The sequence below is a fragment of the Monodon monoceros genome, unplaced genomic scaffold (assembly GCF_005190385.1).
Source record: "Monodon monoceros isolate NGI ecotype Baffin Bay Population unplaced genomic scaffold, NGI_Narwhal_1 Super_Scaffold_16, whole genome shotgun sequence".
NCBI classification, from domain to species: domain Eukaryota; kingdom Metazoa; phylum Chordata; class Mammalia; order Artiodactyla; family Monodontidae; genus Monodon; species Monodon monoceros.
The window spans coordinates 55264530-55277533 of NW_021703772.1; the positions used below are offsets into that span (position 1 = coordinate 55264530).

Consider the following 13004-nt stretch of genomic DNA (forward strand, 5'->3'; position numbering starts at 1 on the left):
TGAGATTGATGTATCATATAACAACTCTATTTTTAGTTTTTTTGAGGAACCTCCACACTGTTTTCCACAGAGGCTGCACCAATTTACATTCCCACCAACAGTGTAGGAGGGTTCCCTTTCCTCCACACCCTCTCCAGCATTTGTTATTTGTAGACTTTTTACTGATGGCCATTCTGACTGGTGTGAGGTGATACCTTATTGTAGTTTTGATTTACATTTCTCTAATAATTGGCAATGATGAGCATCTTTTCATGTGCCTATTGGCCATCTGTATGTCTTCTTTGGAGAAATGTCTGTTTAGGTCTTCTGCCCATTTTTTGATTGGGTTATTTGTTTTTCTGTTATTGAGTTATATGAGCTGTTTGTATATTTTGAAAATTAAGCCCTTGTCAGTCTCATCGTTTGCAAATATTTTCTCCCAGTCTGTAGATTGTCTTTTCATTTTGTTTATGGTTTCCTTTGCTGTACAAAAGCTTATAAGTTTGATTAGGTCCTATTTGTTTATTTTTGTTTTCATTTATATTGCCTTGGGAGACTACCTAAGAAAACATTGGTACCATTTATGTCAGATAATGTTTTGCAAGTCCTCAATTCATATTTCTTGATTGAATGGATGATTCATAATCTGGACACCTCAACCGCATGGGTGCTATGCCCTGACTTACTCCCTCAAATCTAATCTGATCTCTGTAGCCACCAACCTTGCCCAGACAGGTTAAAAGTTGCCCTTTTTCAGTCTTACTTTTGGACTTCCCTTTCCTCCATGGCAACCGGTTGCCCTTGTGGCCCCAGTCAGTTTGACAGTGGCCCAAACAAGGCCCGGTCCCTTCTTATTCCTTTTACTCCAGGGGGAGCTCCCAGCAAAACCACGCTGCTTCAAATATAAAGTTCTCCGTGGTGTTCCTGCATAATCAATGCAAATAAGCAAGGTATCTCTCTCCCAAATCATCAACCGTGGTAGCCTTGTTGATTATACAAAAACCACGAGGGGAGAGGTACAAAAAATAAATATATATAAATATTCAATAATGGGCTACTTGGAAGTATGGCAGTAAGTGAAATCAGATCACTAATGGTTCCAGATATTTAAATTATAGATTTGAAAAAACCATTGACATATATTATAGTTGTTTTAGAAACAGAAATAACTAATCGAAGTTGCTCAGTTAGTTCAAAAGAATGCTATATTTTCCTCTGTTGCTATTAACAAATTAAAAAAACAAGTAAGCAAGGAGTTCATTAGAAAAGCATTTGTGAAACATTAATATACTTAATAACCTACATGATTAAGAAAAACAGCCTCACTTTAACATATAGTGTGGAGAGTAATGTAACTGTGAGAAAGGAACATTTATTTTGAAACAGTTATAAATTATAGTCCAATATGCATAGGTATAGAGTTATAATGAATAACACTAAGAATTAATCAAAAAAAACTTTTAAATTTAAGTGTTAATGGCTGAGATCTTTTATGAGAGACAACTAAAAGCTTTTTAAAAATTAGAAGAATTATTGCCACGTGCAACTTTTTGAAAAGAAATAGGCTGTTTCCTTCACCCTAAGGACATTGAAGTGATTGAAATTAGTAACTAAGCAGCTCTAAAAGTTATGGAACAGAGATAACCCAATAATAATCCTTCACTTATAATAATTTTCTTCAATAGGTATCAAAGTGTGTTTAGTCAAATCAACAGTATTTAATGGCCATACACTACATGTACTGTATCTGTTAAATATAGAGAATTTAATAAGGATATACTATAATCCCACTTATTTGGAGAGCCTGCCTACCAAATTACAACTCTTTGAAATACAGAAGAGAATCAGGAAAGAAGCAAAAGTTGAACAAACACCATAAAATCCATATACTGGAGTTCATATATTGGACTAATTTGCTCTGATTTCAAAAACAGTTCTAACACAACTTGCTGTTTGACTGCCTAAACCATTGTGGTAATCTTTAGAGTTCATCACAAAATATTTCTGATTCTGCCCCTGCTGAGTCCGTGGTAGGGTTACACCTTCCACTCCCTTGAAGTTAAATGGAGCCATGGGACTTGCTCCAGCCAGTGAAATGTGAGTGGAAAATGCAGATATTTCCTGCCTTTTATTGATGGGGAATCTGAGAATCTTAATTATCAGGCTAGATAATTAAGCCAAAGTTACAGGGCTAGTGGACCAGGACTATGACCTCAAGCGGTCTAACTCCAAAGCCCCTGTACTCAACCAACAAGCTATACAGCTTCCTAATGTTGGTGTACCAAGTGGTGAAAAATTAACAAAACAAAAGTACTAAATGGAAGGAAATGGCCTGCCTTAAGAATGCTATAGATAATCCATAAAGCAGTTAATCTATGTAAGCAAAATCAAGGACTCCTACTGACTGACCCCTATAGACAAGGAGAGAATGAGGTCATTCTGCAAACCAGTGCAGTTCAGGGGATGAATTCTGATATCTGTGCTCAGAAGTGTCAGAGAGTTGACTTACATGATGACATGATTTTAAGCAGGATCTTTACCAAATTGCTTTCATAAACCAAAGTGTTCTAAACATATGCACTGAAACTAATTTCACAGCATTTTTCATCTCTGTTTTCAACGTGATTCAGAAATGAAAAGAAAGATAGTTATGAAAACTGTAACTAGCAAAATAAAACTAAGGAAACAGTTCTAAACCTCTTAAAAAGAGCTATTCAAATCATACTGGTATTTGGGAGAAGACCCAAACAACTTTGTTTCTTTCCTCTCTGCTCATACCAACATCCAGCTGATAACCTCCCCTCTAGCCCAGACATCTTTAACCTGGAATCCATGGATGGGAATTAGAACAGTGCTTCTCACAGTGTGGTCCCCAGACCAGCAGCATCAGCCTCACCCGGGAACTTGTTAGAAATGCAGATTCTCAGGTCCCACCTCAGATACACTAAGCCAGGAAGTCTGGAGGCAGGGCCCAGCCATCTGTGTTCTGATGCATGCTAAAGTTTGAGAACCACTGAGCTAATGAACAGCTTAAGAGACATATGAGAACTCCCAAAGTTTAAGAAGGTGGGCGACATACTATCTAACTTAGGCCCTGGAATTCTATGGGAAGAACCTTGACAAGCCCTCGTGGGGGGATAGATTTTGACCACCTCCAGAAACCAGAGGGTGTGGAAAACCATTCTATATGAGAAAGGGAGATAATTGTGTTATTCTACATTTGAAATGGAGGAATAGGGGAGAAAAAGTAAAAAGGAAGGTTATATTGGAGAGAAGCCAGAAAAATGAAGAGAGGCTAAAAGTTATAAGGTCAATGGTCAGTGAAATGCACCATTGGTGGAAGGACCAAGAGATGTTTTGAGAATGGCGAGGCTGACATTTTATTGGAAATCATGAAACATCGTCATTTGTTTCCAGTAAGAAAGAAAGAGAAAGAGAAAAAAAGAGAAGAAAGAAAGAGAGGAAAGAGAGAAAGATAGAAAGGGAGGGAGGGAGAGAAGGAAGGAGGAAGGAAGGAAGGGAGGAAAGAACAAGAAAAAATCTTCTTCAAGATCTGCTGAACTCATGAACGCTTGATGTGAGTGGATCTTTTTGTGGAAATGGAAGCGGAGTTGAATTTCACATTTTTGTATGGTGATTATATTGCAGATACAGTACAAGAATACATAAGAATTTGAAGGTCAAGGTAAGAATATAAACCTGCCAGGAATTTGCAGATATTTTGAAAAAGGCTTTGAATTTCCACAGCCTTTTATAGTTTTAAGGGTTCAAACCAATTTACCTAGATTTTGAAAGATGAGCTTCAGTTGACACCTGAATTGCAGAAATCTGTGGATGGCCTAGGGTGGCAAGCCCTGTTGAAGTTCGATGTTGTTTTGTTTATTTATTGTTTCTTAACCAACTATCCTGCAATTTAGTGTCTTAAGATACACAAAAGGCTCCTGATCTTATGGGTCAGGAATTCCAAAATGGCCAGGATAGGTGGTTCATCTCTGATCCACATGGGTCAGCTGGGGTGGTTGGAACTGGACAGTGCATTTTGAGATGGCTTCTTCAGTCACTCACACGTGTGGCTTCGTGGTGTTCCTTGGCCTCTCTCTCCTTGTGTTTGGTATTTCATCCTTCAGGCATCTCCATGTGGCTGGAACTTCTCACAGGGTAAATAGGCCTTATATACAGCAGCTCAGAGCTACGAGGGAGAATGTTTCAAGGGCTGGGATATAGAAGCCTCCCGTCTCTTAAGGCCTGGGCCCAGTGCAGCTGGCACAGTATCACTATTACATATTATGTTACTAGTGAACCAGTCATGAACCCCGCCTAGAGTCAAGGGGAAAGGATGTAGACTCCACTTCTCATGGGGAGAGTGTCAAAGAATGTGTGGCCTTCTTGATCTGCCATGGATAATAATTTGGATGCAGTTTCAGAGTACCTGTTAATTTTCAGGATTTATATAATACAAGATAACATTATCCTCTGGAAAGTGCACAAGTACCAATGTTTAACAACTTATGAGCAAAGAGTGAAAGATAGTTTGGGTAGCTACCAAAAGAATTATATTCTAGTGTTGTCATTATATTCTAGCTAATGGGTAACGTTTATAATAATGACAGTATTTTTAGGGCTTACTTTTCAAAATTAGATTGAAATTTGGAGTGTGATTATAAATATTAACATTTTAATCTGGTAGTGACATAGAATGATTAAATTAAATCTTTGCTTTGGGTGAAAAGATAATGAATGTGTCTCTCATCCTAAGTTGAGGCCTCTCTCAAACCACTGGAGAAGTTGACTCTGTATCTTTGAATGAAATGTAAAAATGGCATGTCTGTTCTGTCAAGAAGATTAATTAAAAGAGAATCCAAGCAAGATGGGCAGGTCTCATATTACCCTAGAAGTCTTTTTATATGGGGACACTGTTGTCAAGATAGATTTCAGTACAAGAAGCTCTTTGGAAAACTCCTTTTACTTATATCCCCCTAAACACAATTTAATAGATGCTTTTATTTTCTTCCTGTTTCCATATAACAGGAAGCCTGTTTTTTCAAAACCAAGACAATTATTTTAAATACCTAAGAAGATGGACCCAGTAAGAACTTGGTACTTTCTTGTAATTGTACTTTCTTATACCTTCTACCAGCTTGTCCTACTGGTCAAATGGAGAACTTTTAGCCTCTTACCTGAGAAGGTCAGTCACTCTTTCTTATATCACAGAGGGCCAGTGGCTGGCTACAGAGCTAATAGGTTTATTGCCAGTAGAAATTTTACCTAATACAAAATGAAATTGACAGTCAAAAGTACATCTATGTTTTAGGTATATCCCTAATCATTTAAATTTAGACATCCATGATTTTCTCAAAATATATTTTGCATCACTTTTCATCAATAGAGTCTGAATGAGTTTGATCCAGAGAGTCATTTCTTATATTCTGATGTTTTCAGTGATTGCAAATACATAGCACACGTGCCACCACTCTTCCCTCCCCAAAGCCTATGGAAGACATCACTAATCAATCACAGCGTACTTTCCTGCTGAGCTCCTCCTTAAGCCTCAACAATCATTTTCAGCACAGTGCTTCATACAACTACCAACAATCAAATAAAACTGAGGCCTCCAATAAAATGTATTTGCCAATATGGGAAAAAGAAGACCAAAATATCTATCACAATGGTTTACACATAGTAGGTACACCATAAATATATGTTGATATGAACTACAAGTGTGGCCCTTGTTTCCTGCACGTGGTATTTAAAAAGCAGCTGACCTTAAAGTCATCCTGACAATTGACTGTTTTGTTTATTACCCCAGATTCCGCTGTTATCTTTTATTCTACTTTAAATTCAGAAAGGTTTTGTCACTTTTAGAATTTTAAAAATATGTTTTATGACAGAAATAGTCCAAAGGGTGTGATAAGAGATCACACAGCAGATGCACTTATTTGAAGTTATCTTTTTGAAACATTTCATTCCATTAAGCAGCAGGCAGTTTCTTAAATATTTGACAGTAGAAACTGATGATTTCTCAGTTTCTCTGCATTCATTCAGTTGCAGTGTCTTTGAAGCCTGCCATCCTCTTGTTAAGAAATCCTGGAGAATGCTTCTTCACTCAGCACTTCCATCTTGTCATCCCAGGTAAATTGACTTTTCATTGCTGTGGTTCGTCACCATCCTTGGCCGGAGGCCTGCTGCTGATCGCTAAGTTTCTTTACTTCTTTGGAGCTGATCAATATAAATTATTTGAATTTTACTTCAGACCACCTTAACTTAACTCTGTTATCAGTTTACTTTCCAAGTGCCACTAAGTATCACTTTGCCACCTGAGCCATAAACATATCAGTAAATATTCATGCCGCCCGAGACAGCCAGTCTGGGTCCTCAGCGAGGTCTGTGTTCCTATTCCTTGTTAAGTGGTTCTTTATGTTTGTGCTCCTGGCAGCCAGCATTTGTAATGGTCCATTTCTCATTACAGGAGCAAATGGCTTCCTAGATTCACAATAAATTAACATTCAATACTACTGACGTGAGAGATTTGCCCTCAGCTACTTAGGGGCAGTTCCTGGGATTGCAAAGCAAGCATTTGGCTCTGGTCTTGAGCTGCACATGGTGGAGGGCAAGGCTTACTACAGTGGTCCTATTTCATAGCTCTGCTCATGTTTTTCTTTTGAAATGTAGTTAATGGTCTTTTCCTGCTGTGGAGACTCGACACAAAAACATGACTTCTTCACTCTGTTGTGCATGAGTCTGATAATTGCTTTATTTTACATTTTCTTGCCTCTGTTTCTTTGTTTTGCTAGGAGCAAGTTCAGTCCAAAAGGTAATTGCAGTTGGTAGGGTTTTGCAAATAGTGATTTATTTTTGGAACTATAACGATTTCTTAATAGAATCTTTTAAAGTAAAATCTAGTGAAACTGAGTCACTAGATTTTACTTTAAAATATTTTCTAAATTAATACAGACACAAAAGATAAATCTATCTGGGATAGATATTTTCTTGCGAAAGTTTAATGTTTGTCAAGTGCTCTGTGGGTCAGCTGTTTACTTTTGAATGTAAATGTTATACAGATTTTATTTAGCTGTCAAACAAAATTTGTGACTGTGTGTGTTATGGCTGAACTCTCATAACCCAACAACCTATGAGGAAATTCTTATAAAATTAATGTAGTCTGGAATCATGGAGGAAGCTTTAACTTATCCAAAAGGGCTTAACAACAATAGTAGTTAAAAAAAATAAATTCTTTAATTTGTCATTTTATTCTCAACCATAGAAATTTGCCTGATCTTTAGTCATTAGCTGTGCCATATGGTCACTCACACACACACACACACACACACACACACACACACACACACACACAGAGTAATGATTCTCTTTGGAATATTGGTTATGCTATAAGTAATCAGGATTTGTTTTTGTTATATTTCCTTCAGTGGCGTCCATAGATTTGTCACAGATTTTAGATTAATGAGGTTATTTGGCATTGCTGAAAATATTCTAGACTGAAGATATTCAGTAAGATTGCCAGATAAAATGCTGTGAAGAAAAAGTCACTGGGAATTGCTGTGGGGTTGGGGTTGGGTGAGGAACATGAATATTTGGGAACATGGTGCAGAGTGTTCCATACTTGTTTCTAGCCTTCTTAATTTGGAGAAGTAGGGCTGCCAGGTAAAAACACAAGACACCCAGTGAAATTTGAACTTTGGATCAACAACGAATAATATTTTTAGTAGAAGTATGTCCCAAATAGTGCAAATATTAATGGTTTGCCTGAAATTCAGATTTAACTGGGGGTCCTGTATTTTTATTTGCTAAATCTGACAACCCTGCCTACACTGTTCAGTCTATGCTCTAAGACATATTATGATTTTTGTTGAGGAAAAAGCATAAATTAAGGCCGCTAATAATAGAAGCAAAGAAGCATACAAGAAATAGAAAGATTCTTTTCTTTTAAGATTATTTTCTATTGCATGATTCATTAAATATTTACTGAGTGCCAACTAAGTATCAGGCATTCTCCTAGGGACAGGATACCCACTGGTGACCAAAACCATATCTGATCCTTGCCTTCATAGTGCTTCCAGTTTCTAGAGGCTACCTGCGTTTGTGGGCTCGTGGCTTCCTTCCATCTTTAGAGTTAGCAGTGGAGTTTCAATATTTCTCACATCACATCACTATGAGTCTGACTCTCCTGCTTTTCTCTTTGACTTATAAGGACCCTTGTGATTACGTTACACTCCTCTAGATAATCCAAGATAATGTTCCCATCTAAGGGTTAGCTGATTAGCAACCTTAATTCCATTGGAAACCTTAATTCTCCCTTGCCATGTAACATAAATATATGCACATGTCCTAGGGATTGGGATGTGGATATCATGAAGGGGCAAGGAGCATCATTCTGCCTACTACAGATGGGAAAATCAGGCATGTTTAGATGTGTTAAATTTGAGATGCCAGTGAGTCAACCAAGTAGGAAGTTAGTGATGTAAGCAGCACAATATGTGAGTTTGAAGCTCAAGGAGAAATTAGCACTAAATATGGAAGTTGTCAACCTATAGGTGATGTATAAAGCCGTGAGTGTGTATGACATCACTGAAGGAGAGACTGAGCCCAACAAACTTCTACATTTAGAGTTAAAGTAGAGGAGACAGGCCAACAAAGAACACAGAGAAAGAACAGACAGAAAAGTAGGATGAAAACCAAAATAGTGTGGTGTCAAGAAAGCCCCGAGAGGAGATTCTTCAAAAAAGGCAAGAGTGATCACCTGTGCTCAATATTGCTGCAAAAGACATTTGCAGATTTGTCCAGCAAGATTTGGATTTGGTAGCAAGAAACTGAAAACCTTTATACAAGCTGTTTCAATGAAATTATGGGGGCATAACCAAAACTGATGCAGTTTGAGGAGTGAATGGGATGTGATCACTGACCACAGGTGATGAGGAAAAGTCCTGTGTGTCCTCACAACCTTTGTAGGTGCTTGTTAAAAACAGTGAGGTGATCACATTTGATCAGAGACTTTACTACCGTAAGAAGCTAGGAGCTAAGCAAGATCACTTTTGTGTACTTCTATCTAGTCAGGATTGTGTGATAGCTACATTGATGGTTTATATGAAAGGGGTACAGATATTGCTGGGTTCCCATTGCTGTGCTCTGTGTGTAGAGCAAATCCAGAGGGTAACTGGAGCAATGAAACATCTCCATCTTCCTGCTGCATCCCAGGAAACCCTTTAGGACCAAACAGCAGAAACTGCTTGGAAGGAGAAAAATCAGAGTATTCTGTGGCAGGACTCAAGAATCCCCTTGTCTTGAGGAATCTCAAGCTTTGCTGGCTTGTTGCCTTTCTAGGGAATCTTAGAGGGGACAATGCTACATCCTCCCAGACTGCGGTTTACCAAAGGGCCTGCTCCTGCAGGAATAAGGTACTCTTATTAGCTGATGATTCCTCCCTGCTCATACAAGAGACTGTACTTTTTCAGAAGAAAGTGGCTGTGAGATTCTTGTGTGAGGTCATTCTCCCGCTCCCTTTACTGGTTCTCAGAGTTTTACAAAAGTAAATGAGAACTCTCAGCGCAAAAAGACTCAAAGGGTAGAACTTATTGTTAACTTGGTCAAATTAGATAGAATAAGTAAATTCCTATGACCTGTTAACCAAACTTCCAGAAACGGAGACCTGATTGAAATAAAGAGGCATTTACTGGGGGTTTGTTAGGACTGCAGCCCGGGAGACACAAATTCAAGAAGCACTTGAATTGTGTTCCACTGGACTACAAAATGGACAAAGCTCATGAAGTCAAGAACTGCGGAGCCACAGTTAGTTACATGAGTTGTTTACCAAGAACTATAATTGGAACTGGCAAGAAGTAAGGGTGCTTGTTAAGCAAGAATTGGTTGGGGTCCAAAATGGTTGCATAGTTACAAAGGGGAACAACCTTGAGACCAGCTAGCAGATGTTGTTTTTAAAATGGCTTAGGTTTGGTATAGTTCACAGAAAGTTCAAGTTCTCAGTGGTGCAGGGAAATATCTGAGACCAGATCCTCAATGGCTGCCCAACTCTATTTTGTATGCCTGAACTATGATTATTCCATTATGATATCAGTTTGTCATTAGACTTAATAGATTGGCAGGTAGAGAGGCTTAAGATCTCAGAATGAACTCCAAAATGATGTTGGCTCCAAGTTTTGGCTCCGGAAAATTTAAGAATCATAACAAAGTAACCAAGGCATTTATTTCATTAAAGTCTTAATCTCACATCATACACAAATTTAATTTCAGATGTGTCATAGACCTAAACAAAACTATAAAACTATACAATTTGTAAAAGATAGCAAAAAGTATGGATTCACAACTTTAGAATAGGCAAAATTTCTTAGAAAGGACACTAAAAACAATACAATACACAAAAACTGACAATTCACACTTGATCTAAATTGAAAACTTTTGTTCATTAAAAGAAAATTGGGATATATGTATATGTATAACTGATTCACTTTGTGTACACCTGAAACTAACACAACATTCTAAATCAACTATACTTCAATAAAAATTTTCAAAAAATACAAATAAAACTGCTTAAAAAAAAAGAAAGAAAAATTGGTTGATAAAAGGGTACAAACTTTCAGCTATAAGACATATAAGGTTTGAAGATCTGATACACAACATGGTGACTAGTTGATGACACTACTGTATAACTGAAATTTGCTGAGAGTAGAACTTAAATGCTCACACACACACACAAAAAAAGATAAGTATGTGAGGTGATAGATGTATAAATTAACTAGATGGTGGGAATCCTTTCACAATTAAACAAAAAGAAAGAAAGAAAGAAAGAAAATAATAGACAAGCCACAGACTGGGAGGTAACATTTTCAAAACATACATCTGACAGAGGATTTGTATCTAAAATATACAAAGAACTACACTTCAATAATGACAAACAAAACAAAAGAACATGTTAACTGGACAGAATTCTTAATCTGTAATAATTGTCTGCTTCACTCATTCAAATAGTTTCAATGTAGTGAAGTTAATAGCTTTTATTATTTAAAAAATAATAATAAAGGAAGTAAGCAAAGTTGATTTAAATAAAGGGAGTGGGTAATATGCCTTAAATACTAAAAGCCTGGCCGCGCAACACCCGGTGGCAGAGATTTTGAGTTTCAGGGGAATTTTTCTGTAAAGTAAATAAAGATAAATTTTGAAGATTGAATCTACAGAAAGAGACTTGTAAATAGTAAGAAGTTTTAATGGCAGCCAAACTAAAGTTTACCATAGTAAACTATGAACCAAAAGAGCAAAATCTGTTCAGTTATGAAGATGCTGGCCCACACTCCCACAGCTGGGAAGCGGTGGAGCCCTGGCAGTCGGGCTGTAGAGGCTGTGCTCTAACCTCTGTGAGACACTGCCTCCACTGTGGCTCTGCTTCTATCACACGGATGGTACATAACTTGGGTCAGTGTTTCTCAAAGTCCTTGGTCAATAGGTTATCAGGTTGGAATGTTCCTAGATTAATATATCACCTAAAAGGAAGTTCTGTGGCTAGATTTGGGAAATGCTGAGTTTGACAAAATAAAATGTGTTACTTCGCTTTTCAGAGCCAAACATGCACTGAGATTCTCTAAGGTTGGTAGTTGAAGAGGGAATTAGCTTTTCTCAGATTTATTTGTCTGAGATATGTATAGATTAAGGCTGGGACTGATAGCGTATATATAATATTATACATTACGTTTGTGTGTGCGTAAGTGTGTACATATACCTTATAACATCCAATACTGACTCAAGCAAATGTGAGTTTATTTGTTCCACAAAACAAGAAGTCCAGGGCAGGGCAGTCCCTGGCCAGCCTCATTTCTCTTTCCCTTTCCACTCTAGACCTATAACAGGCTGTCAGTAGGACAGGGAAATAAAATCCTCTTACAAAAAGCATGGCAGATGATTGGGCATAACAATGTAGTCTTTCCTGTACAACAAAAGCAGGCAAGCAAACGTAGACCAGACATGGAAATTGAGTCAGCAAGCTACAGTGTTTGCCACAGTACACACACACGTGCACACACAAACACACATACACTTGCGCACATACGTACATGCACGCACACACACACCCCACCTTTTAATTTATTTGTGTTCCAAAGCATTTCACAGGACAAGTATTCACATCTTTGGGAACTGTGGTCTTGAGCCACATTATGTCCCTTTGATAAAATAACTACTTATAAAAACATCCTGATATAAAATACGTGGCCTTTAACATGGGCTGTTGTTCCATTCCACATTGTAATAGATTCCACTGTAGTTGCACAGATGACAATCTGTGTCACAGACTGTTACTGGAAATATCTCATCGTGCATTAGCATTCACTGTTATGTCAAGGTGATATACATGAGGAAAATTTATTTTTAAGCCAGGAGAATTTCTGAAAATTGAATCATGTCTCGTTATTAAAGTTTCTTTTCCTTTTTTTCTGAACCAGGTGCTATCTTATCATGCAACATGTTCAAAAGCTGAAGTTGACAAGTTTAAGGTAAGGGAGCAAATGGTGCCCTAATGGTGCATAAAGTTAAACTTCCCAGGGCTTTCGGACCCTTTGTTACTTGTCTCTAGAACGAGGTCTGCCCACTGAATGTTGGGCGAATAGAATTAGGGGAAGGCATGTTTGCATATTTCAGTTTTAGAGGGTAAGAGGGACTTATATAGAGCTGAACGGCCTCTTCATGATCATTTAAATGATTCAGTATTTCTTTCTTTCTTTTTTTAAGTATGCAGGGTATCAGAAAAAGATCTGTGTAACATGGTGAGAATCAGGATGCCTGCTTTTGGCCTCGGTCTTACCTCTAACTTTCTGTTCACTAAAAAATCTTAGGGCTTATATCTTCATCTGTAAAAATAAGTGAAGAGATTAGGATAATAGTAGCTACCATTTACCAAATGCTTACTGTGGATCAGGTACAATACAAAGCATGGTGCCAGTGAGGTGACAGCTGACAACAGAGGAAGGAGGCAGAACAGCTAAAACCACAGCAGTCAGGGTCCATTT

At 37.7% G+C, this 13004-nt stretch overlaps 1 protein-coding gene across 2 annotated transcripts in view; it reads left to right on the plus strand.

Moving 5' to 3' along the window:
* PDE11A (phosphodiesterase 11A) overlaps positions 1-13004 on the plus strand; it is a 415741-nt gene that overhangs the window by 261596 nt on the left and 141141 nt on the right. For both annotated transcript variants that reach the window (XM_029225505.1, XM_029225506.1), the window contains one exon: positions 12441-12491. In XM_029225505.1, coding sequence (XP_029081338.1) covers positions 12441-12491 — 51 coding nt within the window. The remainder of the gene's footprint in view (positions 1-12440; positions 12492-13004) is intronic.